General features: G+C 53.4%; 3 protein-coding genes across 6 annotated transcripts in view; 2 read left to right on the top strand and 1 right to left on the bottom strand.

The window, feature by feature from the left end:
• Positions 1-21782, top strand: part of LOC117643500 (GATA-binding factor A-like) — a 31767-nt gene extending 9985 nt beyond the window's left edge. Inside the window, exons 2-6 of one of the 2 annotated variants that reach the window (XM_034382426.1) lie at positions 18499-18715; positions 19077-19341; positions 19630-19838; positions 20390-20717; positions 20802-21782. In XM_034382426.1, the coding sequence (XP_034238317.1) occupies positions 18499-18715; positions 19077-19341; positions 19630-19838; positions 20390-20717; positions 20802-21103 (1321 nt within the window). In that variant the 3' untranslated portion in view covers positions 21104-21782. Of the gene's footprint in view, positions 1-18498; positions 18716-19076; positions 19342-19608; positions 19839-20389; positions 20718-20801 lie in introns of both variants that reach the window. The other variant, XM_034382427.1, reaches the window with a different exon arrangement.
• A 56-nt stretch (positions 21783-21838) lies between these two features.
• Positions 21839-24200, bottom strand: LOC117643502 (spermidine synthase). 2 transcript variants are annotated; one of them, XM_034382428.1, is made up of 6 exons: positions 24087-24200; positions 23698-23849; positions 23492-23612; positions 23170-23416; positions 22860-23089; positions 21839-22764 (listed from the first exon to the last, which is right to left on the bottom strand). In XM_034382428.1, the coding sequence occupies exons 2-6, from the start codon at positions 23826-23828 to the stop codon at positions 22582-22584; spliced, it is 912 nt and encodes a 303-aa protein (XP_034238319.1). In that variant the 5' UTR covers positions 23829-23849; positions 24087-24200; the 3' UTR covers positions 21839-22581. The 2 variants fall into 2 exon arrangements, with proteins under 2 accessions (XP_034238319.1, XP_034238320.1); XM_034382429.1 differs by having other exon boundaries at positions 24034-24132.
• A 159-nt stretch (positions 24201-24359) lies between these two features.
• On the top strand, positions 24360-27346 carry LOC117643503 (60S ribosomal protein L22). Of its 2 annotated transcripts, none has more exons than XM_034382430.1 (5): positions 24360-24514; positions 25258-25731; positions 25809-25930; positions 26021-26126; positions 27251-27346. In XM_034382430.1, exons 1-5 carry the CDS (start codon positions 24506-24508, stop codon positions 27290-27292), a joined length of 753 nt encoding a protein of 250 aa, XP_034238321.1. In that variant the 5' UTR covers positions 24360-24505; the 3' UTR covers positions 27293-27346. The 2 variants fall into 2 exon arrangements, with proteins under 2 accessions (XP_034238321.1, XP_034238322.1); XM_034382431.1 differs by lacking the exon at positions 24360-24514 and adding an exon at positions 24535-24686.
• Positions 27347-27948: the final 602 nt, after the last annotated feature.

The raw sequence follows: 27948 nt of genomic DNA, 5'->3' as shown, positions 1-27948 counted from the left end.
GTTATGCTTCCGATACAGTATGTGTTGTGATAAGTCAACAATTCCTCATTTAGTTCTCAAGCTATCTCGCACTCACAGAGGCGAGCGAGCGAGCGGAGAGACAGAGAGAGAGAGAGAGAGAGAGAGAGAGAGAGAGAGAGAGAGAGAGAGAGAGAGAGAGAGAGAGAGAGAGAGGCAGGCAGGCATACGGCACACCTTGCAGCGACCCTCGCGTGCCGGTCTCCCAGTCGAGCGATTCGAAAGGATCGCTTCTTCGCTCTGTCTCTCTCGCACCCCTTCGGGCCGTCAGACGAGTGCGAGAGAGGCAGAGCGACATCCTTCGGAGGAATCGCTCGACAGAAGGGCCCCTGCAAGGAGTCGCCAGAAGGCCGCCGCCGCTCTCCGTTCCGTTCTGCGAAAATCGTGCAAGATTCTCGGAATCCAGCCGTCGTGTGTGTGTGTGTGTGCGCGCGTGAGTGAGTGAGTATGTGTTGGTGTGTGCGTGCCTGCCATGCCAGCCGAGCCAAAGTGACGCGAGCTGCACTGCTGCAAGGGCGAGTTGCAGTTGTTGCAGTTGCAACGTCGCTACCATTTTTGGTTCATTCATACGCAAATATGTAACGGGGCATACACACTCTCTCTCTCTCTCTCTCTCTCTCTCTCTCTCTCTCTCTCTCTCTCTCTCTCTCTCTCTCTCTCTCTCTCTCTCTCACACACACACACACACACACACACACAAACACACACACAGAGGCGCACGGACGCCCGTTCCGACGGTTTAACTTTACCCTCCGTGACGAGAGGCTCCACCAATTAGCACCGACAGACTACCGGACCAACCCCCCGACACATCCCCGGCCCCGTCTCGCCCCACCCTCTTTTTCCGCTTCGCTCCTAGTTCGTTTACGACCGTCCATCTCCGTCAAATCCCATCCTAATTGATACGATACCTTTTTACCACCCCCTACCGCCCCGGACCGATGCCGAACAGTCGCTCTGTCTCTCTCGCACCTGTCCGGGACGCCCTGCGAGTGCGAGAGAGACAGACAGGGCGAGGAAAGCACCGTTCGGAACTAGCCGGCTGGCGTCGACCACCGCCCTGCCTTGTTTTTGCTTTTAATTTATATCTCGGTTGGGACTGTTTGCGTCGGTTTGTGTGACTCTGCGTGGCGATGACTGGTGCTTGCTGCACAAGTCACGAGGCCGTCGTAAAGCACTGCACCTGGGGTGACTGGCGAGTTTTCGCCGCAAGAAGGAACAACATTCCTAGAAAATGAACATAAACACGGAGGTATTGATGTCACTCTGGCGTCAGATAGTGTAGATCACCGGCGTTCTGGCAGCCATAGGTGCACATAGCCTACAATCTAAAAGTCTAAGGCTGACGATTTTCCACATTATGGCGAATATTTTCCATCTATGATGGTGCGGCTAACTTTGTTACTCCTGAAAATTCGTTGTGTACCAAATGGATATTGTGGCGAATCCCTCTCCTATTATAAGGAGAAAATATCCACCTTGATATGTTGGCGCAGCCTTTTCACCAACCGCTTTTCGCAGTGAGCTGCCACCATCCATTAATAAGAACAAGACAAAATCCACTTTTCCCAGGCCGCTCTTCTTGCTCTTGCCACAGCAGCAAAAACTGCAGAAAACAGTTTTTCGAGTGTAGCGGGTGGTGGCAGCGGGCTTGAGCGCCTGACCTGGCCAGGGTAGGCAACCCTCTGCCAGCCGTGTGGGCAGGTTGCCTATCCGCCGAGGTGGACGGCGCTCTGGGCCGAACCCGTAACTGAAGAAGCGGCGAAAAGTCAACAGAAATTCAGAAACTTGCGAGTTTTCTCGAGAGATCCAAGAGTTTGCCCTGTGCACCGGGTCGGCCAGTGGGCCGTGGAATACCACGTTCAGTGCGGCTGGGTACACCTCAAGGTTCCGGCCAGGCGGACGGGTACATCAAGAAACGACGCAGCCCTTTCGCTGCTATGGGTACACATTGTGTACCCGCCTAACTCAGCCAATTTCGGCCCGATTCGACGGGAAGGTCTCGTTCAACTCGGACGGTCAGTGCGAAGCGCGGTGCGGTGGGTTCCATGTGTAACCGCCGTGTACCCACCGTGTACCCAGCCTAACTCGGCCAAGTTTCGGTCCGATTCAACGGACAGGTGTCGTTCAACTCGGACGGTCAGTGCGGTGCGAGATGCCGGTGGGTACACAGTGTGTACCCCCATGTGTACCCAGACCAGGTACCCACCATTCGGGCCGCAGACCCAGGTTGCGACCACTCGTTGGAGGTCTCATCAAGACAAGTTCAATGCGACCATAAAAATTTTCTTGGACGACCCCCCTTTTTCCAATATATCGATTTCCAAACTGTATACTGGGAAAAAGGGGGGTCGTCCAAGGAAATCTTTTATGGTCGCATGACTTGTCTTGATGAGAACTTTCCAACGAGTGGTCGCACCTGGGTCTGCGGCCCGAAATGGTGGGTACACGGTGGGACACATGGTGGGTACACAATGTGTACCCACCGCATCTCGCACCGCACTGACCGTCGAGTTGAACAACTTTCCCGTTGAAATCGGACCGAAATTGGCCGAGTTAGGCTGGGTACACGGTGGGTACACGGCGGGTACACAATGTGAACCCACCGCACCGCGCTTCGCACTGACCGTCCGAGTTGAACGAGACCTGTCCCGTCGAAATCGGGCCGAAATTGGCTGAGTTAGGCTGGGTACACAATGTGTACCCATAGCAGCGAAAGAGGCTGCGTCGTTTCTTGATGTACCCATCCGCCTGGCCGGAAACTTGAGGTGTACCCAGCCGCACTGAACGTGATACGAGCGGCCCACTGGCCGCACTGCGACGGATGAGCGATCCGGGTCGGGCGCCACTGCCGAGCGATCCAGAAGATCGGTTTGTCGCTGTCTCTCTCGCACCCTTATGGAGAGCCCCATGAGTGCGAGAGGGACGGTCTGCTGGATCGCCCGGATCGTCTGGATGGATGTGTTGAACAGGTCGGCCGGCTCTGCGCCGTGGCCGCCGTGGCCCGGGGATCCACACACGTAAAAGGCTTTTCCAGGTCTCGAGTCCCAAATGTAAGCGGCGGGGATGCGGCCCCGGGGGAGGGGGAGGGGGGGACGCGGCATCGGGACAGAACAGGACCAGGTACCCCCCGCCCCGCCCCTCCCCTCCCCGCGCTGGCGCGCCGGCGCCAAGGTACTCACACTGGTAGTCGCGGCGCCGCGCCGAGCTTCTCTTAAAACCTTAAAACCCCGAGTGAGTGATGCGAGGCGGCACGGCGTGGCACGGCGAGGCGACCCGTCCACTCGGCGTGCGCCGTGGGGACCGAAGTTTGGCCGCTCGGACTATTTATCGGATCGAGTTTTGGGCGGCGCAGAGGCAGGGTATGCATGCACACTGAATCCTTATGCACATTTCTCTTGTGAGTTCGGAACTATATTTTTCACGTGAGTAAGCTTCTATGCTTGAGAATGTAAAATGTTATGCGTTGTTATTGTGAACAGTTTTGCAATGTTTTGCAAGTTTTACATGTGACAAATAGTAAGTGGCTTGCGTGTCAACATTACCGAAGAATTTAGTGTGTGTCTCTTCACGCCACCGTGAGGACCAAAGTTTTGACCGGTCGGACTATTTATCGGATCGACTTTTGAGCGGGCAGGGCGTGAGAACCCCCGGCCAGGGCGTGGCGCGGCTTGGCGTGGCGCGGCGGTCCACTCGTCCACTGTAAGCCCGCGGCGTGCTCTGTGTGTTCTTTCTTCTTTCCTTTGCCGCTTCGCATAATTAGTCGATCCGAGCGGCGCAGCCGGGCCGACCAGCCGACACGGCCGAGACGGAGCCGAGCCGGGAGGGACAATTAATCAGCGCTCCACTCAGGAGCACACACACAAACGCACTCTCTCTCTCACTCACACACTCTCACACACACACACGCACACTCACTCACACACACACACACACACACACACACACACACACACACACACACACACACACACACGCAAGCACGTATGCATACCGTGCCGCCAGAGACTGCACACGTTAGTTCCGCCATTCGCGCAGTGCATCATTGAGGCCTTATTTTTCTTTGGTTTTAATGGGTACGGAAAACGCGACATGGCTTCGAAAAGCGCTTTCAATTGGAATTAAATTCTGGTCATTTTTAGGAGTTTTGTCATAGCAGAGTGATTCCACCCCAGTACTCGTCCAGTTTCGTCGCTCGCTGTGACCGACGGATTCCTCAATTGGAGAGCAATCCATTGGCGAAGTCACACGCTCGGTTCGAGTCCCATTTAGCGACTCTGGAACACAAAACGCGTCTAGAGTTTTGACCGCCCCTTCCGGTCTTCTGGCCCACTGTGCGTCGGCTCCTCTTGCACCGCGACTGCCTCGCATGGCGGCCGACGAGATGCACCGGGTGTTGCGGCCGTCTCTCTCGCCCCGCCGGGCCGCCCCACGAGTGCGAGAGAGACGGCGGCGGAGCACTACTCATCACAGAGGGGCGTGGCCGGGGAGGCGGGGGGTCGCGGCAGCCAATGGCGGGCGCGCCTTTAATAACAATTACTTACAGTGGCGTGCCCCCTGGCCGTATCGCCGGGCTCCTCGGCCGGTGGACTGATTCCGAGAGGGAGGGCTCTCTCTCTCGCACTCGTGGGGCGCTCCGTACCCGTGCGAGAGAGACAGAACGACGGTCGCACTGTGCAGAGGCCGTGAGGGGAGAGCCAAGGGGAGCATGGCGTGCACGGCGAGCATGGCGTGCCGGCCGCCGTGATGGTCCCCGTGACGGCGCACAGTGGGCCAGAAGACCGGTGGAGGCGGCCAGAATTCTAGACGCGTTTTGAGCTCCAGAGTCGCGAAATGGGACTCGAACCGAACGTGTGACCCCAACAATGGATTGCTGTCTGAACGAGGAATCCATTGGTGGGGTCACACGTTCGGTTCGAGTCCCATTTAGCGACTCTGGCGCTCAAAACGCGTCTAGAAGTTTGGCCGCCTCCACCGGTCTTCTGACCCACTGTGCGGCGCCCGGCAGGCCGGCCGGGTGGGGCGGAGGATCTGCACCTGTCGGGGCGCGTGCCGCCGACGGCCCGCCGTGCCACGCGTTGTCACCGTATCTTTCCTCACTCTCCCCCTCCCCCTCCCCCTCCCCCTCCCCCTCCCCCTCCCCCTTCCCGCCTTCAAGTAAACGGCCTTTGACGCGGAAGGGAAGGGAGTGAGCCTGCAGACTGATTCCGAGAGTCTCCATCGTCGCTCTGCCTCTCTCGCACTCATGGGGCCTTTATGTAGGCGCGAGAGAGACAGAACCACGAAAACGACTCTCGCAATCAGTCTGCAGCTCCGCACTCGCGGCAGCTGCCGGGCGATACAGGAGCGAGCGACAAAGACGCTTTGCCTCCGTCGCACTCGTAGGGCGCTCCCGTACGGGTGCGAGAGAGACAGGACGACGAATCGAACTCTTCTGAACCGCACGGCAGGAGAGTGCGCGCTTCGCTCTCTTTCTCGCGTTGGAGTCTCCGCGCGCCTACAGCTACAGCTGCCCGTATGGAATTGGAAATCTGGAAACGGTCTCTTAGAGGTCTTGTTCTCGTCTTCCCGGGAAGACGAGTTAGCGAGCACGGCCAGATCGATTGGAGACTATAAGTAGACCGATGTAAGACGAGTGCCAGACGAGAACGCGGTCCGTGCAGCCGTCTTCCTCTGGTCTTCCTGCAGTCTGACCGTGGTCTGTCTGCCGTCTGGATTTGGTGCCTTTCCAGACCAGATCCAGACCAGATTCAAACGAGATTCAGCCGCCTACATAAAAACAAACACGCGAGTGGCGGACACTGCGTATCGAACACAGACTGTCCGCGTCGGAAACCGGTGCCCCATGCCGCTGGGCCAGAGCGACATGGTTGAAGAGGAGGTCGAGCGGAGCCGTAGTGTATCTGATTAGACCGGCTGGGTGGAAAGAACAAGTGTCGCCCGAACTGTGAAGTTCTTCCCGTCTTCTAAAACAACGTCTCCAAATTTCCCTACATCGCGATGATATCCGATGATATCTGTGATCGCTGTTACTACTACGGCTCAAATAAATATTGTTACGTCCCTCCTACACAGACGAACCTCTGAATAGAGTGCGTACGTAGTGTTGTTGACTAGAAGACGGGAAGAACTTCAGAGTTCAGGCGACACTTGCTCTTTCCACCCAGCCGGTCGAATCAGATACACTACGGCTCCGCTCGACCTCCTCTTCAACCATGTCGCTCTGGCCCAGCGGCATGGGGCACCGGTTTCCGACGCGGACAGTCTGTGTTCGATACGCAGTGTCCGCCACTCGCGTGTTTGTTTTTATGTAGGCGGCTGAATCTCGTTTGAATCTGGTCTGGATCTGGTCTGGAAAGGCACCAAATCCAGACGGCAGACAGACCACGGTCAGACTGCAGGAAGACCAGAGGAAGACGGCTGCACGGACCGCGTTCTCGTCTGGCACTCGTCTTACATCGGTCTACTTATAGTCTCCAATCGATCTGGCCGTGCTCGCTAACTCGTCTTCCCGGGAAGACGAGAACAAGACCTCTAAGAGACCGTTTCCAGATTTCCAATTCCATACGGGTGGTCTAATCGGCAAGTGTCCTGGCCGCTTTGCCCCCACACCCTCAGCGGACGAAGAGTAAAGCGATACCCCCCTGCAACAAGCAGCTATCTACGCTCACTGTCTCGATAACCGACTATCTACGCGCGCTCTCCCGACAACCGGCTATCTACACGGGCTGTCTGGATAACCGACTATCTGCTTTCTCCACCTCGCGAGATTGAATGCTTTTATTTACCCAAACCCAAATTAAGTTGCCCTCGCAAAACCTTTACCAAAACTTGTCAAAAGTTTGTCAAAGCAAGATTAAGTATGGTTTAAACGGGTCGCTTTAAGTGTCATGGAGAAAAATACTTCGTTATACGACAACCCTAACCTCGCTACGATGTTGGATAGTCGGTTATCCGGACAGCCCATGTAGATAGCCGGTTGTCGGGAGAGCGCCCGTAGATAGTCGGTTATCGAGACAGTGAGCGTAGATAGCTGCTTGTTGCAGGGGAGTATCGTAAAGAGTTCTGTCTGAAAATGTGACTCGAATCGTCGAACCCTGAATAGCACCAATGGACTGTTCCCGTTCGAAAAGCAACCCCTAGACCGCCGTTCCATTTCAGGGAATGTCACCCAAAAAGTCCTTGGGAAGGCCAGCCCCCGAGATCGCCATACTGCACAAGTTGGGTTCAAGTAGAGGACGTTGCAAAAAGGGACAACATTGAATGAATTTGCGCACTTCGATTGGCCGCTCGTCGTGGTGCAATGTGCTCGCCTTTCCCCGCAGCCTCCCCCCTCCCCCCCCCCCTCCCCGCCGCGGCGCCACACACCGGGCGGCGCTTTGAGCCTCGCCGCCAGGAGACTAATGCTGCTGGAGGAAGCGACGCGTTCTCTCTCTCTCTCTCTCTCTCTCTCCTCTCTCTCTCTCTCTCTCTCTCCTCTCTCTCTCTCTCTCACTGTGGAGCCGAAGATAAATTCCTCGTTTTATTTTGAGTCGAGAAGAAAACCGCGCGGCTTGTCGGCGACCCGGCGCCGCCAATCGAATCATTTCGACCCTCTGAGGCGGTTAGCAGTGTCGTCACAGAGTAAGCCAAAAACACAATGCACTCATGTTCAAAGATGCACTCATGTGCAAAGCCAGTGGTAAGTTTACTTGCCACAAATTTGGCAAGCCGTTTTGAATGCCAAAATTTGGCAAGCTATGGTCAGAAATCTTCATAAGCTTGCAAAATTTTGGCAAGCTGGGGAGTATTTCCAGGCCAAGCTTGCCAATAGCATTCAAAACGTCTTTCCAAATTTGTGGCAAGCAAACTTAGCACCGGCTCTGCAGTGTTATAACTTCAGCCTGCCTACTTTAGAGGGCGACTTCCCTGGTCGTCCGGAAATTCCCTTGAGGGTCGGCAATATCTGGACTGTTCTATCAAGAAGTTGCCTCGTAAGGTGGCAACCCTTTGCACACTGACGCATAGGGAAAGTTTTGCCTACTAATGCGGCAACACTGGGCGGACGCACTTCCACTGCACTATACTGTCCGCTGCACTGCAAGGCGCTGCAATGCACTGCGCTGCACTGAACCGCGCGGACTGCACGTGCAGGCAGCCTCATCTACATATCGCTCTAATGGTGCATGCACTGCGCTGCACTGCGCTGCACTGCGGCCCGGGGGTGCGCAACTCCTTGGGAGGGACGGCGTCCCTGCAGGCCGGCCCCGGGACGCACGCGCTGTCTCTCTCGCTCTCACGGGGCGTCCCTGCAGGCCGGCCCCGGGACGCACGCGCTGTCTCTCTCGCTCTCACGGGGCGTCCCGCGGGGGTGCGAGAGAGACAGAGCGCTGCCTTGGGACACGGCGCGCCGGGACGGCATGCCGATGCGAAATGAGTAATGCGTGTTGCATTCTAATGGGACCGGCCGGCCATCGCTCGGCTCGGCGGCAGCGCGGCGCGGACCTCCCCCGGCGGGCGCGGGTTCGACTCCCGCCCACGCCGGATGGCCGGCCTGGCTCCGTTTCGGTGCCTGCCCCCACTCCCTAGAGCGCCCACACGCCCTCGGACCAGCCCTATTGGCCGGCCCGGCTGCCTGTCCGCGGGGGGGCTCTCGAAGGAGGAGGAGGGAGAGGGGGGTGCCTTACGCCCTGCCCGGACCGCCGGCCGGTCGGCCGACCAAAGAGCACTGAATAAAAGTACAAATAAAAGTAGAAACAAGGAAAACAAAACTCGTGCGGCGCGGCTGTCGGAGTGGCGCCTGCCCGGCCGCCCGCCCTGCAGGCCTCCAGGCCCCTCCAGGCCCCTCCAGGTCGCGGCCGCGCCGCGTCGTCGGCGAGGTGCTGGAAGGGGGAGGGGGCCGGCCCCACCTGCACTCACACAACGGGCCGCCGGGCTTAATTGAAGCAATAATTTATGTATCTTGATGGCATTATCGTGTCCACCTATATGTCTTCAATTAATTTCTGTTGCGACCGTCGTCGGACCGTCGACTGTTACTCTGGAATTGCGAGCAGGCGGCGTCCAGCAGACGGATTCCGAGTCATTTTCGTCACTCTGTCTCTCTCGCGCCTATACGGGACACCCCATGAGTGCGAGAGAGACAGAGCGACGACTCTCGGAGTCAGTCTGCAGGCAGGCAGGCCGTCGACGGCGCCCTTTTAGGAGTGGACACCCTCGCCTCGGCGAGTTTCAAAATGTCGGAGACGCAGACGCCGCACAGTGGGCCAGAAGACCGGTGAAGGCGGACAAAACTCTCGACGCGTTTTGAGCTACAGAGTTGCTAAATGGGACTCGAACCGAACGCGTGACCCCACCAATGGATCGCTCTCCGAACGAGGAATCCATGGGTGGGGTCACACGTTCGGTTCGAGCCTTATTAAGCGACTCTGGAGCTCAAAACGCGTCTTGAGTTTTGGCCGCCTTCACCGGCCTTCTGGCCCACTGTGCGCCGCGCGGAGCCTGCCGCCGCCAGGAAGCTGATTCCGAGCAGTGCCTTCGTCGGTCCGTCTCGCACCCCTACGGGACGCCCCGCGAGTGCGAGAGAGACAGAGTGACCGATCGGCATCGGCCTACCGACGCGACAGTTTCCCGCGCCACCTGGCCCGCCGCCCACCGACGACCACTTTGAACAGTTTTACTTCTATCGGCCGCCTCGCCTGACGCGGCACGACTAATGCTCTCCGGGAAATGCTTTCGAAACGGCCGCGGCGCCGCGGCGAGGCGAGTGGAGCGCTGCCACACGCAAGCACACTGGAAGTACGTTCCGGAAAAAGTTAAGTTGTGACGTGGAACTGTCGGTGAGCCGCCGGACGCGCCGAGTAAATGGAAACAAACAGGGTGCCGAGGGTGGCCGACAGACGCCGCGCGCGGTTTTCCTAGGGTCAGTTGGAGTAATTATGGGACACGGGGTAAAAATGGGACAGCTGTTTCTTGCTCAAGACTTGATGTCTTGGAACTCATACCATTCCAAACTTGATGCTTGTATTCTGAACATAACATTTTGGTTTGGCATGAGTTCTGAAATGTCACATCTTTACCACGAAGCAGCTGTCCCATTTTTACCACGTGTGTCCCATAGTCACCCCAACTGGCCCTAACTTTGCGGGTCTGACAGAACCGTTTGTTGACAGGACAGCCCAGAACCTTAGACCTCCAACCGCAGGGCAGGGCTGCACTGCACCCCGGCACTCAAGGAGCCATGGCGCCTGTGAGGTAGGCAGTCCCGTAACGCAGCCGTGTTCGGCGGGACTGCCTATCGCCTACGGCGTTTTCGGCTCGCCTTTGTCTCCATCACTGGGTTCAACACAACTCACTTATTCAGGCCACACACACACACACACACACACAGAGAGAGAGAGAGAGACAGACAGACAGACAGACAGACAGACAGACAGACAGACAGAGACAGACAGACAGACACACAATCGCGGCGCACCTTGATTGGGCAGCGCTTGGCACCGCACAGTGCTCAGTGCAGTATTTCTATTTCCAAGTCATACTGTCCGTTTTAAGCGAGCCATATTATTTCCAGCCTTAGTTGCAGTGGCGTGGGCAACGCGAGGCAACGCCAGGCAATGCCCGCCGAGCATGGCGCCGACCGGCCACGCGCCGATCAATGTACCCGGCCGGCCAGTCGCGTCGCTCTGTCTCTCTCGCACCTCCGCGGGGCGCCACACGAGTGCGAGAGGGACGGAGCGACGAGGGCACTGTTCGGAATGAGCGCGCTGTGTGCGTGCGAGAAAACCATAATAATAACCGGCTCCCCACCCACCCACGCCAGCGCACAGGAGCCAGTGACCGGTGGGGGGGCGGACAAAACTCTAGGCGCGTTTTGAGCTCCAGAGGCCTCGAACCGAATGAGTGATCCCACCAATGGATTCCTCGTTCGGAGAGCAATCCATTGGTGGGGTCACGCGTTCGGTTCGAGTCCCATTTAGCGACTCTGGAGCTCAAAACGCGTCTAGAGTTTTGTCCGCCTCCACCGGTCTTCTGGCCCACTGTGGGAAGCCGACGATGCCGCCGCGACGCCGCCGGTCCGTGGCCGCGGCCGCCGCGGCTTGGCGTGGCGCGGCGCGGCGTCCTGGGAGGGGGAGGGCGTGGCCTGGGCGCCGCGCCGCGCCACGCTGACCAATGGGTGAAGGGGGAAGGCTTGTCCCTCGCGGTGACCCGGAAGGACCGCGGCACGGCGCGCTTTCGTTGTCGCCCTGTCTCTCTCGCACTCACACTCTAAATGTTCTACAGTGAAGTTTCTCTATATTGTGGTGAAAATGTTCCATATTCTGGTGGTGCAGCTGACCTCGTAACATACCATTATTGAGAATTCACTGTACCTTATAGATATTTTGACGAATTTGGTTGGTATTATGGAGAAAATCCCCTCCATAATATGTTGGTGCAGCCTTTCACACATTTCCAGTGCATGGCGCGTCCCGTCGGGGTGCGAGAGAGAAAGACATCGCTGTTCGGACGGCCTGCTGCCCGGCGGCGCGCGGCAAAGGAGTTTTGCTCTGATTAATTGCCACGCTTTAAACCGCTCGCCAGTTTTGGACGATCGCGGCGCATTCCGTTTGAAACCAGCGAACCAAATGAAAGGCACTGCACTCTGAAATAACCTTACGATCTACCTTAAGAAGAGAAGTATCTAGCTTCGTATAACGAAGTATTTTGAGCAAGCTTACAAAGAAAATAGTTCGTAATTTACGAACTATTTCTTCGTATTACAAACTAAACAGTTTGTACCTTACATCTGCTAAAACTACTTCAAAGGTTTTAAGCGTGCGAAATTCTATGCTGGTGGTTTTCTCTGCTCGCGTCCAGCGCGCAAAACGACGGAAAATTAAAAAGCGCCTCTAAAAGGGATAATGGCTTATAAACACGGTCCTTTGGGTTCGCCGCTTCCCTCCGCGTGGCAGGGTGCGCGCGCTTTGCGCGGCGAGGATTTGCAATTACAAAGCGGTTTATACGAAAGCACGAAAGCCGACCGGGAGCGGTACACTCCGCTCGCCCGAAATGAGCGCGTTGATTGCTTGCGCCTCGACAAGTGGATCATTTTTTTTTCATCGCGGCCACAGCGGAAAACTTTTCAAAATTTCATTTTTAAAAAAACGCATTTATTCGCAGTGGTTTGCATGCATGGAAAGGGATCAAGCTTGGATCGAATCGCATCTCACAGCACCCGATTTGCTTGAGTAAAACTTGTTTGTGGCTTTAGTGACAATGTTTCATTTTTTTAAAAGACATTCCCTGACCCAGCACTACAGTTGTTGAAATATAAAATAGCAGATACAAGACGATTATATTATTTTACCAAGGACTAATGGAACATCGGAGGCTGATAAAACATAGATGCCCCTCGCCGTCCGCTGTCGCGGGTCCTTCCTGGCTGTCCGCCGCACGAGTTTGTCGGAATAACTTCTCTCTCTCTCTCTCTCTCTCTCTCTCTCTCTCTCTCTCTCTCTCTCTCTCTCTCTCTCTCTCTCTCTCTCTCTCTCTCTGTTAGCGGGCGTTACGCTGCACAGTGCCACGCCACTGTGAGCCACCACGCCGCTGTGAACTGTCTGGTGCTGCATTACCGCGTCTGTGGCCGCGAGCGCCCCGAGATGCCCCGCGCCCCCGCGGCAGAGACGGCAGCGCTGGGCTGCAAGTGCACTGTGCGTGGGGCCGTCGGGTGCAGAGCACGCCATAACTCCTTTTTGTGGGTAGTAAAGGCGCGGTGCCTCCCCGCCCCGCCCCCCGCCCCCCCCCGCCCCGCCCCGCCCCGCCCGCCCCGCCCCGCCCCGCCTGGCGCCCTTGAGCGGCCGTTGCGCCCCGCGGCAGTGCAGCCGCCCTCCCCGTGAGAACAGCGCGGACCGCGTCAGGTGCCTGCGGACGATGATTCTGAGCAGAGCCGCCGTCGCTCTGTCTCTCTCGCACTCGCGGGGCGTTCCGCGCGGGTGCGAGAGAGACAGAGCGACGACAGTGGCGTCGTGAAAACGACGTGCATCGGTTCGGCAGCTTCAGGTGCTGTTGTACGGTGACGTCGTTCTTTGCGCGTTTCTCGGCAGAGTAACCCGCGGTGCACACTTTGCGCTAGTCTCACGCTCGCGCTTCGCACGCCGAATGATCCATTCACCCCTCCCCCCCCCCTCACCCCGACTGACATGAAGCAGACAGACACCGCGGCCAGCACACTGATTCCGAGAGTCGTTTTCGTCGCTCCGTCTCTCTCGCACCCGTGCGGGACGCCCTGTGAGTGCGAGAGAGACAGAGCGATCAGTGTGCAGCGCCACGGGCTAACCACAGGCCGCGGCTAAAAAAGCCAAGTAAAAACGCCCACACTGTAGGACGGCAGTCTGGTAGCGGCCAAGGTTGGACACCGCCCCCTCGCACCGAGGCGCAGCGAAACCGCAATTTATCCTCGGAAAAATAGGGTTTTTTTGAGTCGAATTTCTTGGACTTTCAGGCTTGTAATGCGTTCAGGTGTACGTACGTTCGCGCGTGGTGGGCACGTGCGGGAGACGGTTAGTAGACAAGTACGTCACGGTGTGCCGTGTCACAGTCCGTGGACACGCACACGCGTGCGCACACACACGCACGCAACACACACACACACACACACGTGGACGCACTATCACTGCGCCGGCGCCCATCATGCGGGTGGATGGTCACGCTGTCTGGGCTCCGCGACGGTCTGCGAGCAGCATAGGGAGACTACCAGCAGCGTGTCGCAGACGGGGCTACTACACGGCTAAACTGCCAATAAGCTCCTTTGGAACTTCGAAAGAGGCCACGACCACCAAAACCCCAGGGATCATTGCCATCTTATAATTCACCCGCCTTTAAAAAATAACAAAAACAAAAGGCGGACTGCCGCCTAATGGGTGCCTCCTTATTTGTTTACTCTCTGCACTCTGCACGCTTATACCTGACTTTGTGTCGGGTGCCCTCTGATCAGTGTGTGTGTGTGTGTGTGTGTGTGTGTGTGTGTGTGTGTGTGTGTGTGTACGTACGTGCGCGCGCCTCTGTGGACACGGGGCTGTCAGGGGCAAACACAAATTATCCTGCTCCTCAAGTCCCCCCTCTCGCTGACACCACTGTAAGCTTACGTTTTGTCTTCTTCTTTTTCGTCCCCCTTTTTTCCCGTCCCTTTTTCGCGTCACCTGACGCCGCCTCCGCCAGCACCACACCTCACTTCGTCGTCTGCAGACTGAGAGTCGTTTTCGTCGCTCTGTCCCGCTCGCACCTGCACGGGACGCCCCATGAGTGCGAGAGAGGGACAGCGCGACAAAAACGACTCTCGGAATCAGTCTGCTGACAGTGATACATTTTGGGTCCAAGTCCGCCCCTCTGGACCGCTCAATCCGAGCCGCAGCCCCGGACAAGTCGATCGAATGGCCCCAGATAAAGGTACTGTCGGTGTGCCGAACTCGCGTCGCTGTTTCACAGTGCCTGTGCTTACGTTTGGCGCTGAGCGTTTTGACAACCTGTTGACAAGTCAATTCGCGACTCACGTGCTTTGTTAGCCAGCCGTCGCGGTTTAAAAAAATATTTTCAAATAATAATTTTAAAAAAAACTTAAAAGGGTACTTTACTCTGAACTCCAACACTCCAAAAGTCTTGTGGTAAAGATTCTCTATATTATGTTGGTGCAGCCAACTTTTTAACTTTACGTGGAAAAATTCAAATATTTTGGTCGAATTTATTTCGTATTAGATGGAGACAATCTTCTCCATCATATGCTGGTGCAGTCTTCCACCACACCGTACTAAAACATTTAGAGTGAAGAAAACAGCGTGCCCCCGACGAAGACCCCCCCCCCCCTGCGAAATACGGTGTTTGCCTGCACCCACGCAGACGACTAGTATCGCATGCGGGTAGTGAGATAAGCTCGCGGTGCCGGTCCCCCCTCTTTCTCTCTCACTCCCTCTCGTTTTCAAATTCCAATTAGAACTAGCGAACGACCGTCTGAAACCGCAACACGCGTTCGTACATAGCAAACTCGCAAGTCGATGTGAACAATCATCATAGAGAATTGCCTTATCATTGATTTTGTTTTAAATTTTTAGCGGGAAATGATGAGTTTTCTGTGGGCAGTGCTGGGGTAAGGCGGTCTGGCCCGAACGGCCGTCGTATCTACAAAGATGGCAGCCCGTCTACGCCGTGTCGCACGGAAACTTCTTGTTTTGTCGCAAAAAAAAATACTTGTCGCGAAAAAAAAGGGGCACGGACAGAACAAGGAAAACGGCAGGAACAAGCTGATAACGTATCACCCGGCACGATTCTTTTTTCCCCCTTTTCGAGGTTTTAAATAAGTACAATAGTGAGGAACGGCATCTTAATTCCCTCCTAGAAAGAGACCAGGCACCTCACTGCTCCTGCAGACTGATTCCACCCAGCGTTTCGGCTCCCTCTCCCTGTCTCTCTCGCACCCACCCCATGAGTCCGAGAGAGACAGAGCGACTATCCTGGGACAGCGATGTGCGGAATCAGTCGGCTGGTGCGTGTCATCGACGCCCGATGCCCTCCTCAAGAGCGCCGTCGAGCCACTACTACTACTTTTTGATCCCATGTTCACGGCTCGGTGGTTCCAAGCCGCCACCGGGCGCGCGGCGGCCGCGGTGTCTGGGACGCCGTGTCTGGGACGCCGTCTGAGACGCCTCGGCCTCTCTCTCTCTCTCTCTCTCTCTCTCTAATACGACTGGCGTCTGTGATATCTCTCTCCTCACACGCCGTGCACGGTGGCGTTGGGGCTGGGCCAGGATGGGCCTCTTAGGGCGCATTTGTCAGGCGCTGCGGGATGACTCCGAGCGCTGCTCCTGTCTCTCTCGCACTCGCGGGGCGTCCCGGAGGGGTGCGAGGGAGACAGAGCGACGGGGTTCATTTCGGAAGCAGCCTACTGTATCACGGGCTCAAGGCCGAGGCAGGCAGGGCCAAGGCGGCCAAGGCCCACCCCGATAAGCAGACGATTTGGGAACGCGCAGTGCAGCGCCTCCCGGACTCCGGCTTCCCGGCCAGCGTCTTGGCGCCGCGTTAATGTTCCCCGCCGCCCTGCCGCACTCAAAGGATCATCACAAGTAGGACCTGCCGGTGCTGCCGGTGCGCGGAGGCGTCAAGGGGGCGGTGAACCCCTTCGGCGACCGCGCGCCGCCTCGAAGCCGTGGCCGTGGCCAGGGGGTTCACCACTGCGGCGCGCTGGGGAGGCTGAAGCTGAAGGGGGCCGTCCTGGAGGGCACCGCCCTGGTGGGCCTGGTGGGCCAGAAGACCGGTGGAGGCGGTCAAAATTTCGGACGCGTTTTGAACTCCAGAGTCGGTAAATGGGACTCGAACCGAACGTGTGATCCCACCAATGGATTGCTCTTCGAACGATGGATCCATTGGTGGGGTCACACGCTCAGTTCGAGTCCTGTTTAGCGACTCTGGAGCTCAAAACGCTTCTAGAGTTTTGACCGCCGGCACCGGTCTTCTGGCCCACTGTGCAACGCCAAGCAGGGCGCCGAGCAGCGTTTCGTCGAACGCGAGGCTGCTCGACCGCCATCATTCAGCACGCCGAACCTGCTTCCGTCTCTCTCGCACTCGTGGGGCGTCGCGTCGGGGTGCGAGAGAGACAGAGCGACGAAGCGCGGAACCGCCCCGCAGTGCGTGCGGCAGCGTGCCCTTGCGACGTGGAGGCCGTGGCGGCGGCCCCGCCTTGCCGCCGGCGTCCCCGGTGTCCGCGCCGTCCTCCGCGCCGTCCGGCCGGCCGCGGTGACACGTCCTGGATAAGATTGTGGCGGTCGTCGCCGTCGTCCGGACTAGCCGACTCCATTCCGTTTTCGAGTATCGGTACTATCGGCGCGGCCGGCGCGGCGCCATGGCGGAGCCGACGGTGGGGTGGCGCCGACGACGCCGCCAAGCCGCCCCGGTGGTCCCACGGCTGCCCACGGCCGCCGCGCGGGGGCACCGGGAGCCCCGCATCGGCTGCGCGGAATCCACGCTTAGGAATCAGCAAATGCAGTAATACACTCAACGAGTTAGCTCGATGAAGTAGAGTATCTGTAGCTGTAACATCAACCGCTTGTGAAACGCGTTTCTATCCACCCAGTTGTGTTTCGTTGTTGTTGTTTTCATTTATTTTAGTGAGTGTCCTGGTGTAAAGTTGGGAAAGAAAATTGTGCTACCCTGCAGTAGGGATCTACCTATCCATTTGACATGATTTTTGCTCTCATATTTTCATGCTTAGTTAAAATAAATACAGTTCAAGGACGGCTGAAAGTCAAAATGTCAGCTCCATAAGGGTGCATTTTTTTCACCCTATGTAGGTACTTATCTTACTCAACTTAGTACCCCTAAAAGTCAACGTCAAAACCGGATCAAAGACAAGACCGGAACGACGACGTCCCTTTGTTGTTGTTTACGTTGGTTCGGCTTTCGTTTCTCTTATTTTTTCCCCGGCTCGATTTGTCCCCAACGCCGAGGGCGTCGCGTGGCGGCCCCTCTGCCCTGGGCTCTGCCGCCCCAGCGGGGCACAGTGGGCCAGACGACCGGTGGAGGCGGCCAAAACTCCAGACGCGTTTTGAGCTCCAGAGTCGCTAAATGGGACTCGGACCGAACGTGTGACCCCACCAATGGATTCCTCGTTCGAAGAGCCATCCATTGGTGGTACGTTCGGTTCGCGCCCTGCTTAGCGACTCTGGAGCTAATAACACGTCTAGAGTTTTGGCCGCCTCCACCGGTCTTCTGGCCCACTGTGCGGGGCCAGCCGCCCGGCCGGGACAGCCGGCCTGGAGGCGCCACCGACGGTCCGTTTTCAAATAGGCCCAACCCGCGGCATTACGGGGACAGGTGGGGGGCCGGCGGGCTATCGGGACATCGGGGCGAAAGCGGGGCCCGTGCGGGGATGCGGGGGGCATGGGGGCCGCCGCCGTCGCATAGGGGCCGGGCGGCGCCACCTAGAGGAGGAGAAGGAAGGCCTCTGCCCCCCCCCCCCCCCACCACACACACACACACGGAAGTATTCGCGGGTTAGTTAACTGACATTATACAGTTGAAATTCCCGGGAGTAGCATTTTGATTTTCACTATATGATGAAAGCCAATTTACTAAATTCGTCGTCTCGCGTCAGCTATGGACTGTGCCTCTCGCAAGGCCAAAAACTTTTAATTTCCCGAGGGTTGACAATTTTATGTACGAACCATGGTTGCGGGAATGTGCAATGCCAATATAAAGCGTCTTAAACTTGCCCAAAAAGAACAAGCAGGCCAAAAAGAGGCCATGCGGGGCGATGCGGGGTCTAACAAGGGGTCTACGAATGTCGTTTTGGTGTCGAAAACGGCATCCTGTGGCATCATTTTGACTTCATTTCGACTTTGTTTTTTTCTTGCCGTTCTTCCTGAGTGGATTTGCAGTGTGCGCGTCAGCAGCAAGGAGTGGCCAACACCGGAAGCCGCGAGCCCCGTGTCTCACAGTGTGTCTCACCGCGCGCGTTGCTTCGCTTTGTCGCAGGTCCGCACGCACCATGTTCCAGACCGGCAGCTGCGCGGTCAACTCCGACATGTATCCGGAGTCAACATCCACCGGGACAACGGGGTACCTGCAGCAACAGCAGCAACAGCAACAACAGCAGCAGTCGCAGCACCAGCACCAGCAGCACCACCAACACCACCAACACCACCAACAGCACGAGCAGCACGCGCACCAACAACAAGACGCCCAACAGCCTGTAAGCTCCAGCGACGCGAAAACATGAGCGAAGGGTGCTCCACAGTGCGCCAGAGGACCAGAGGAGGCGGCCAAAACTCTACACGCGTTTTCAGCTCCAGAGTCGCTAAATGGAACTCGAACCGAACGTGTGGCCCCGCCAATGGGTTGTTCTCCGAACGAGGAATTCATTGGTGGGGGTCGCACACGCTCGGCTCGAGTCCCATTTAGCGACTCTGGAGCTCAAAAGGCGTCCAGAGTTGTGGCCGCCTCCACCGGTCTTCTAGCCCACTGTCCGCCCTTCTCTCGTGTTGAAAAGAAGCGGCAGAAAACATTCAGGCCATCGCAGAATGATCGAAACTAAAATGCAAATTCGTGTCCAGGTGTACGTGCCTTCGACGAGAGCCGTGTTGCCCCCGCAGTACGGCGGCGCGGGGGTGGGGTCCACGGGGGCGTGGGGCTCGTCGTGGGGCGGCCACCAGTCGGGGCACGACGGCTACGTGTCGCAGTACCAGCACCACACGGCCCACCACGCGGCCCACCACGCGGCCCACCACGCCGCCCACCACGCCCTGTACGCGCAGAACATGATGATGAACCCCTGGCGGGCCTACGACGGCGCGGCCTTCCAACGAGCGTCGCCCTACGGTAAGGAAGGAAAAGGAGGGAGATTCCCCCCCCCCACAGGAAGTCAAAATAGTACAATGATGTGATTTTGGCATCGAAATGGACCAAAATTTGACCAAAATCGTTCATTTTGAGATCATATTGACATTTGGAATTTCTTGTTGTCCTGGGGGAGGAGGAGGATCGAGTGAACTTTTGACTGGGAGGAGGGTATGGAATCAAACGACTTTGGGGAATGAACTTTCGAGAATTCGTCGATTTCTTACTTAATTTAGTCCCTATCTCAAGCGTGGCGTTGTTCCCCTCCAGACGGCTCCATGGACTTCCAGTTCGGCGAGGGCCGCGAGTGCGTCAACTGCGGCGCCGTGTCCACGCCGCTGTGGCGCCGCGACGGCACGGGGCACTACCTGTGCAACGCGTGCGGCCTGTACCACAAGATGAACGGCATGAACAGGCCGCTGGTCAAGCCGTCCAAGAGACTCGTCAACGAAGTCAGCAACCTCTGCCATCCACTCGAGGTACGTAGTTGACGGTTTGGAACGCCATCGTCAAATCGCATGGTATTGTTCGAGGAGCTATTCGCGTTCACTGGTTACGTGCGAGCGATGGGTTACGCCCTTGCAAAGGGGCGCCTCACTTTGTCCATGTCTCAGTCTGTCTCTAAGACCACATAAATTTGCCCTGTGGCAGCATTTTTCGACGCATTACGTGAGATTTTCAATCTAATCAAAGTGGCAATGCAGTCGGTACACCTACTTTTGAAGGAGCCCCACATTGGGATTGGAACAGAAGACCGGTTGACGCGGTTGACAAAACTCTAGACTCGTTTTGCGAGCTCCAGAGTCGGTAAATGGGACTCGAACCGATCGTGTGACCCCACCAATGGATTCCTCTTTCGGAGAGCAGTCCATTGGTGGGGTCACACGTTCGGTTCGAGTCCCATTTAGCGACTCTGCAACTCAAAACGCGTCTAGAGTTTTGTCCGCCTCCACCGGTCTTCTTCTGGCCCACTGTGAACCCCTCGCGCCACGGTGTTGCGGCACTTGTTGACGGAGGCCTTGCTTTGCAGACGGCGACGCGGCGCCTGGGGCTGTGCTGCACCAACTGCGGCACGCGCACCACGACACTGTGGCGGCGCAACAACGAGGGCGAGCCGGTGTGCAACGCGTGCGGGCTGTACTTCAAGCTGCACGGCGTCAACAGGCCCATCAGCATGCGCAAGGACGGCATCCAGACGCGGAAGCGCAAGCCCAAGAAGCAGCAGGGCGGCTCCGGCTCCACCTCCTCCACGACCACCACCTCCACGTCGGCGTCGTCGCCGCTGTCGCAGTCCTCGGCCGCCTCCAGCGACACCAAGCACTCGGGCGGCGACAAGCTGTCGTCCTCCCCGGACCAAGGTGGGTACTGCCGACCTGGCGCCCAAACCACCCGCGCTATATCGTAGAAAAAGTTTCGATAACATGGACGTTTGGTCGTTGCAGGCGGTAAAAAGCGCGCCGACGGAGTCATCACCGCCATGTACCAGGCGGCGCACCACCCCATCAAATCCGAGCCCCTGGGGCTGGGGGGCGCGCTCGGGGGCGGCTTGGGGTCGCTGGGGCCGCTCGGCTCCATCGCCCCCAACGTCGGCTACCCCGGCACCCACGGCCCCTTCGCGGCGGCGCAGCAGTTCGGCCTCCCTGGCCACCACCACGCGTCCTCGTCACCCCCCGACTACGCCCACCACCACCATCACCACAGTCACCATAGTCACCACCACAGCAAGCTCATGGCGTCGTCGTGAACGCAACGGCCATCGGGGCAGTCGGCGTGGGGTAGTGCCGCCGCGACCGCCGAGCGCGCCGAGCGGACTCAGAGGCCCTGACGCAAGGAGTATCGACGCGTCGCGACTGCAGTGTGGGCCCTGAAGCAGAAGCGAGCGCCAATCCCTTCTCCCAGGAGTTCAAGTTTCCCTGCCACCTGCGGAAAGGAATGGCGACACGTAGATGTGGCAGTTTCTTCCAGTGTTCAACAATTTGCAACGCTTTGCGAGAGACTTCGCCGCTTGTGTTCGTGAATGCACTATCCTCGTCAGAGCTGGTCCGTGGTGATCCCTGCAATCTGTGATCGAGCACCAATAAGGGCTCCAGAAAAAGAAAGTCGAACACATGGTAGGACGTTGAGTATTTGCTAGCTGTTTGATGGTTTAATGTTGTCAGCCAATATGTACCAAAGTGCACTGTTACTTTATTTAATTTATAGAATATTGCAAGATCTGTAATTCCTATGTTTATTATTTGTTATAAGACATATCACCACAGAAAATGTGTGTATTCATGTATATGAATAAATATTATAATGTAGGTTATTTATAAATACTGTGATGCTTATTTGACTTTCAGTTGTGTTCAGTAAGTTAATGCTTTAGAAGTGACTAAAGCGATGATAGTCAACTTCCGTATCTCTTCCCCAACCTACCCTTTCCAATCTCTCCCAGGATCATGGAATAGGATTCAATGATACAAAAAGAGAAAAACCCTTTCGGTGAAGCGCCCAAAACTTCCAATAGAATTTCATTTAATTATCTTATTTGAAATAAAAAGATTCTGTTTGAAAAGATTACTTTCAAACAGACAGGATTTATCAATCAGTACAAAGGGATTTGTGGCTTCAAGAATCAAGCCTCTGACAATATAATAAATAAAGTATAATGACAAGTACATGGACTGAAATAAAACGATGATACAGGTGGAAAAATTCACAACTGCATTACCAACCCTCATGGTGGGTAAAAACAACGATAAAGACATGAAAAAATTCATGAGATCAAAATTTTGGGGGACAAAAAAATATTATGAAAATATAAAATATAAACATTTTATCTAGAGTACCAAAAGGCAACTAAAATCTTATAAAACTTAATCATAGTGTGGTATTAGCATTGAAAATGAATAAAGTATGCTTCTAAACACACAAAAGTGGAACCAGCCTCAAAATAACTGTTATATAAATCAGTACAAAAATCTTGTTGGTCAACTAAAAACGTAATTCTCCTTCAGATCAATGCTAAACAAAAAGTTTATCTAGTAGGAATGTAAGAGCTCCAAAGAGTCTTCAACATAATGCAGTCTCAAGAAAAATAAAATTTCCATGAAGCAAGCAGATAAGTCTATATAAGATATGGCTTTGAAGACTTTTTGGAAACTGAACTTCACTTAGGAAATCATATGAGCACTTTGGATCAGTTATGTTTATAACCATGTCCAAGGCCACAGACCCGTATTAGGATGAATCACCTGGATTGTTATTTCTGTCAGAAGGATTCGATGTCGAAGACAAAATTTTCTGTGCAAATCGTGGCATAGTGAATGCAGCTTGATGAATGTCAGAATTGTAGTAACGAAGATGCATTGATTCCAATTCATCATCACTAAATTTTCTTACAGGATCTCGGAATTTTGTGTTCTGAAAAGACAAACAAAACATTCAAAATTTGGTTTCTTTGAGGTCAATGCTGGTACAAGTGTAGTTTGTACTGTATTGAAAGTATTAGAACATACCTCATCTAGACTTCCAAGGACAAAACCAATCTGACCAGTGGGGTAGGTGGGAACAGCAGCATAAGCATAAGCAGCAGCTGGAAAGGTAGCCTGACAATGAGAGAGTGTTTGCGCAACATGCTCAGAATTGGCCCACACTGTTCCACCCTGAGAACATACGATGCCCCCAGGTCTCAAAGCACGGCGCATTAAACTGAAGTAGCTCTCTTGGAAAAGAGAAACTGCTGGACCTGAAAAGACACATGCCATTAAGAAGGGTTCAAGATCCATACAAATTAGACTTTGAATAATACTGTCCTTGAAAGCTTACCTACGGGATCTGACGAGTCCGTAATTACCACATCAAACTCGTGCTCGTGTTGTTGCATGAACTTGAATCCATCTTCCACATGAAGTGATAGCTTGGGATGCGAAAAACCAACGGCCATAGAGGGTAAGAATTTTTTGGAAACTTCAATTACTTGTGCATCAATTTCTACTTGATCAATTCTCTCAACATCAGGGTGCTTGGCTACTTCTCTAGCGACTCCTCCATCACCACCACCAACAATAAGCACCTGTAAATAAAATTGATTTTAAAAATAAATCATTGATACAGTGAGACAGTGAGATAAGGCATCCAAAAGACATACTCGCTTTGGAGAAGGATGGCAACACAAAGGCAAGAATGATATCATTTCTTGATAAGCAAATTCATCTGATTCAGTACATTGGATTATACCGTCCAGGATTAAGGCTTTCCCATGAGACTTCCTGTAGTTAAAAAACAGCAACAAGAATTGCATTAGTTGATTGATTTTAATCAAGTGAAATAGTTACTGCAGCTTAAGAGGCTTACGTTTGCAGCACCATTATGTCTTGATACGAGGATTTTTCCTTGTGCAGCACTTCTTCCACTTGAAGCGACAAACTCATTCCCGGCCATAGTTCATTCAGTTCACTAAACCAGCCTTTCTTCAGAGAGTCCATTTTTGACTGGTTGATGAAATCCTGGAAATGATAATAAAAATAAAAGTGAGTTTAATTTATATTTTGAGAAACCAAATACTCAATCGGGCTAACATTCCAGAAATGTAAACATATTGAGGAAGTAAACACCCTTTCACCCGATGGTTAGGAAACTTTCACAAAAAACAATACGGAATAAAAGGTACAGCCGCATAGCGACACATACAATGTCAAAAGAGGAAGAGAACAAAAATGTTTCTAAAACGCAGTGACACTTACGACAATTGAAATAAGAGAAGAAACTGGCAAACGTAAATGACGTGTGCACGCAGCCGGGCAGTCGTGCTTGCTGCGTGGTCAGCCACTGTCCACCGCCTGCGAAACGGAACGACAGTCTTCTCACACATGATAACTCGAATTTCGTGGATATTCAAGCAGATATTTAGCATTGACGCGCTCCTAAAGCCATAAACTAACCATTTACTTACAAGTTTGGAAGTTTTCGTGAAAGAAACTGTTGTATTGGGCGTGGAAATGACTTTTTGAGACGCGCTTGCAGACGACATCTCTGCCTCAGAAAGCTGGCCGCGCGCCTCACTCTTCATCAGCAGCCGTCAAAGGAAGAACAACAGAAAGCGGAAGAAGACCTCTCTCCCTCTCACTCGGCCATTTCCCACACGTTTCGTCTCTTGAGTAAAATGCCTCCGGTAGGTGCCACGCTTCATGATTGTTTTAAGAGATATTTAGCCGGTTTAAACCTTGAACTCGTTAATTTGTGGTCTTGACGCAACTGCGTCGGTTATCCTTGGACATTCGCTGCTTGGATATCGACGTAGTTGTCACAATTGATACTGTCCCGGTGCCGTACGTGCAGTCATGGTTAGGAAATTGTGCCGACTTTTTAATCTGTATTTTTAATGTCACAACCTTGTTCAATCCAATTAATATTATCGCCGGCTGTAATTTCGATGTGCATATTATTAAGGTCTCTAACTTTGATGCCTAACCGGTACGCGATGTTTTGTATTGATGCGGATGTAAATATGCAGGCGAAGCTCTGTTGATATGTTCAGAATGTTAGTGATCTCGTGGCTATGTTTTAAGTTGGAAATTTTCGTGAAGTGGGCTACCTGTGGTCTTTGTTATGTGTTTCTGACGCGATTCTTTGAAAACGGACAGTACTTTCGAGTCTCTTTATTTTTTATCTTTAGGTTATGATCCCCTGTGGTAGTGCTGTTATGTGTAAGGGTTAACTGGATCACTTAATGTCAGACAGCTCCCTCTACCTTTTCACAGTATCTTTGTCAATCGTCGTGCCCATTTAAACACCAATAATCGGTCTCAGAACCGAGTTTGTCATCAGAGTTTTCAATTAGATGCTGCTGATAATCAGGTGCCCTGATGGTTGTCATCTTGTATTACCTTCTAACACTGTCCCCGTTTGTTCCAGGCCAAGAAACCCGCGGCAACCAAGGCTGCCCCAGCCAAGGCCCCTGCAGCCGCTAAGGCCGCAGATGGCAAGAAAGCTGACAAGCCCGCAGCCAAGGCTGAGAAGCCTGCCGCTGAGAAGCCCGCAGCTAAGGCGGAAAAGCCTGTGAAGGCTGACAAGCCCGCAGCCAAGCCCGCTGCTGTCAAAGCTGAGAAGCCTGTGAAGGCTGAGAAGCCTGCGGCACCCAAGGCTGAGGCCAAGCCTGAGGAGACCAAACCTGCTGATGCTTCAGCTGTCAAGAAGGCTGCGGCACCGAAGGTTGCCAAGCCCAAGAAGGCCGACCCCAAGAAGGTTCCTGGTGGTGTGAAGAAGCCTCAGCCCAAGAAGATGGTACTGAAGGGAAAGGCTGTTCAGAAGAAGACTAAGCTCGCTCTTAAGTTTTACTTGGACTGCACGAACCCTGTGGAAGATAACATCATGGATGTTACTAACTTTGTAAGTTGTGGACCTCTAAGGCTTTTATTCTTAGTTGCTGATTGTGTGCAACATACTTACTGTTTTGTCATTTTCAGGAAAAGTACCTGCAGGAGAAAATCAAGGTTAATAACAAACTTAACAACTTTGGCACATCCGTCAGCATTGAGAGGCAAAAGAACAAGTTGTGCCTCAGTTCATCTGTTCCCTTCAGTAAAAGGTAGGTGTTGGTTTTTTTTAATGCATTATCCTGTGTTCTGCTGCTGTACTTCTTTTATTTCCGGACTTTGAACCAATGTTTTGTTTTCAGGTACCTGAAGTACCTTGCTAAGAGGTACCTGAAGAAGAACAACCTCAGAGATTGGCTGCGAGTTATTGCCACAACTAAGGACACCTATGAATTGAGATACTTCCAGGTAACATTTCTTTTCCTATTTTTTTGTGATTGAGTTATGTCCTATTCAATTCCTGTGGTTCCCCTTCATTCATTTTTTGAATTCATTGTTAATTTGATCCCGCTTCTCAGTGAGATCATTTTATCATGGCAGCGGAGCTGCTTGATTTTGTGCAGTCCAGTCCTTTGCCAGGGTTCATAGATAAAATTGATTCCTTTCGAGTGAGTCATAGCAGGGCATATTCCATATCCGCTCAGGTGGTTACAACCTTGGGGGTAGACCATGTTCAGTACAGCTTTCTTTTTAAAAGCTATTTGACATTTATATTGAGTCTTCCAGGTAGTCCTGTATTAAGTTATGGGACTGCTTGATTGGCAGTGGAGCTGCTTGATTTTGTGCAGTCTAGTCCTTTGCCAGGGTTCATAGATCAAATTGATTCCTTTCGAGTGAGTCATAGCAGGGCATATTCCATATCCGCTGAGGTGGTTATAACCTTGGGGGTAAACCATGTTCAGCACAGTTTGCGTGAATAGCTGAGTTAATTGTAATTTTTAATGTTTAATGAGGTCTTGTTCTGAGATATTGGGACACTTGGTTGTGGCAGCAGAGCTGCTTGATTCTGTTTGGTCCCTTGTCTTTCATATTGACCTGTCTACATTCCCAGGGTTCACACCAGTCAGGGAAGTCATGGAAAAGTCAGAAAAATAAAAGGGGGAAGTGGAAGTCAGGCAAAGTCCGAAAAAATTTGATTGTAGTTAGGGAAATTTTGATAATTTGGTCAAATTATAAATTTTTGATGCAGCACGGGTGCAAGCTGCAATGTGTTTGGCTCTGGGAGTGCACATAAAATTAGTAACTCGTGAGGGAAAATTGGAAATTTATACCCTGGATATCAGGAAAAACAGTTCAGGGAAATCGGTGTAAACCCTGATTCCATTTGCAGTGGTTGGTTCTATGTTTACAAGACTGAGTGGTACAAGTTCTTTTACTGGCTGCTTAATGTCCTTGTTCCTCATTTGCCTGATATTACTTCCATTTTTCAAGAGGGTGGCAGCTTAATGGGAATGTCCTAACTTAAAAAGAAATGTTAAAGCAATTCATTAGTGCAGTTCATTGTTTTAATTACTCTTTTTTTCTGATTACAGATCAACAGTCAAGAAGATGATGATGACGACGATAACGAATAAGTGTTTATCCTGTGTGTGGTTTTATTTAGTAAAATAAATTTGGCCATTCACACATTGTCAGTTTTATTTTCCATCATTTTCCCATTTTACTCACCCTGAAGATCTTTCAGTGGTCGTTTAATTTAACTGCTGTCACTCATGGAATTTGACAGTCTAAAACTATAATGTATTTATTTCACTTTGTTAGGTACTATAATCGTTTTGCACTTTCCTTCATTCAATGTTACATTGGTATTGGCCTTATATACCGCAGTAAGTGCTAGTGCAAGGCAATCTGAGTTGCAAGAACTGACTGTCCAACTAAACATTCTTCTGCATTGTGGCACACCCATTGCATTACAAATACTGTGTTCAATTATTTAATTCCCTTAGGGGGTTCACTTTTAACATGTACATGAACAAGAAATCCTGAAAATGAGAAGAGAAAGTTATGCAAGGAATTTCTGCCAAAGTCTCTAGATTTTGCAATTGTTTTCGAACTATCTCAAGTTTTCGATAAGCCAAATTTGTTCAGACTTGTGCTCTATGGTGAGATGTAGATTTTGAAATTTGGGTCTTGGAAGTCAGGAAATTGAGGAAGGTGGGAACCTGTGATTTGGCACAGGAGTTCATAGTTCTCGAAGATACATGCAGCACTTGAAGTACAGCGGAGACAC

Source organism: Thrips palmi, unplaced genomic scaffold, assembly GCF_012932325.1.
Source record: "Thrips palmi isolate BJ-2018 unplaced genomic scaffold, TpBJ-2018v1 HiC_scaffold_17, whole genome shotgun sequence".
Classification (NCBI taxonomy): domain Eukaryota; kingdom Metazoa; phylum Arthropoda; class Insecta; order Thysanoptera; family Thripidae; genus Thrips; species Thrips palmi.
This window is presented reverse-complemented; position numbering and strand designations above follow the sequence as displayed.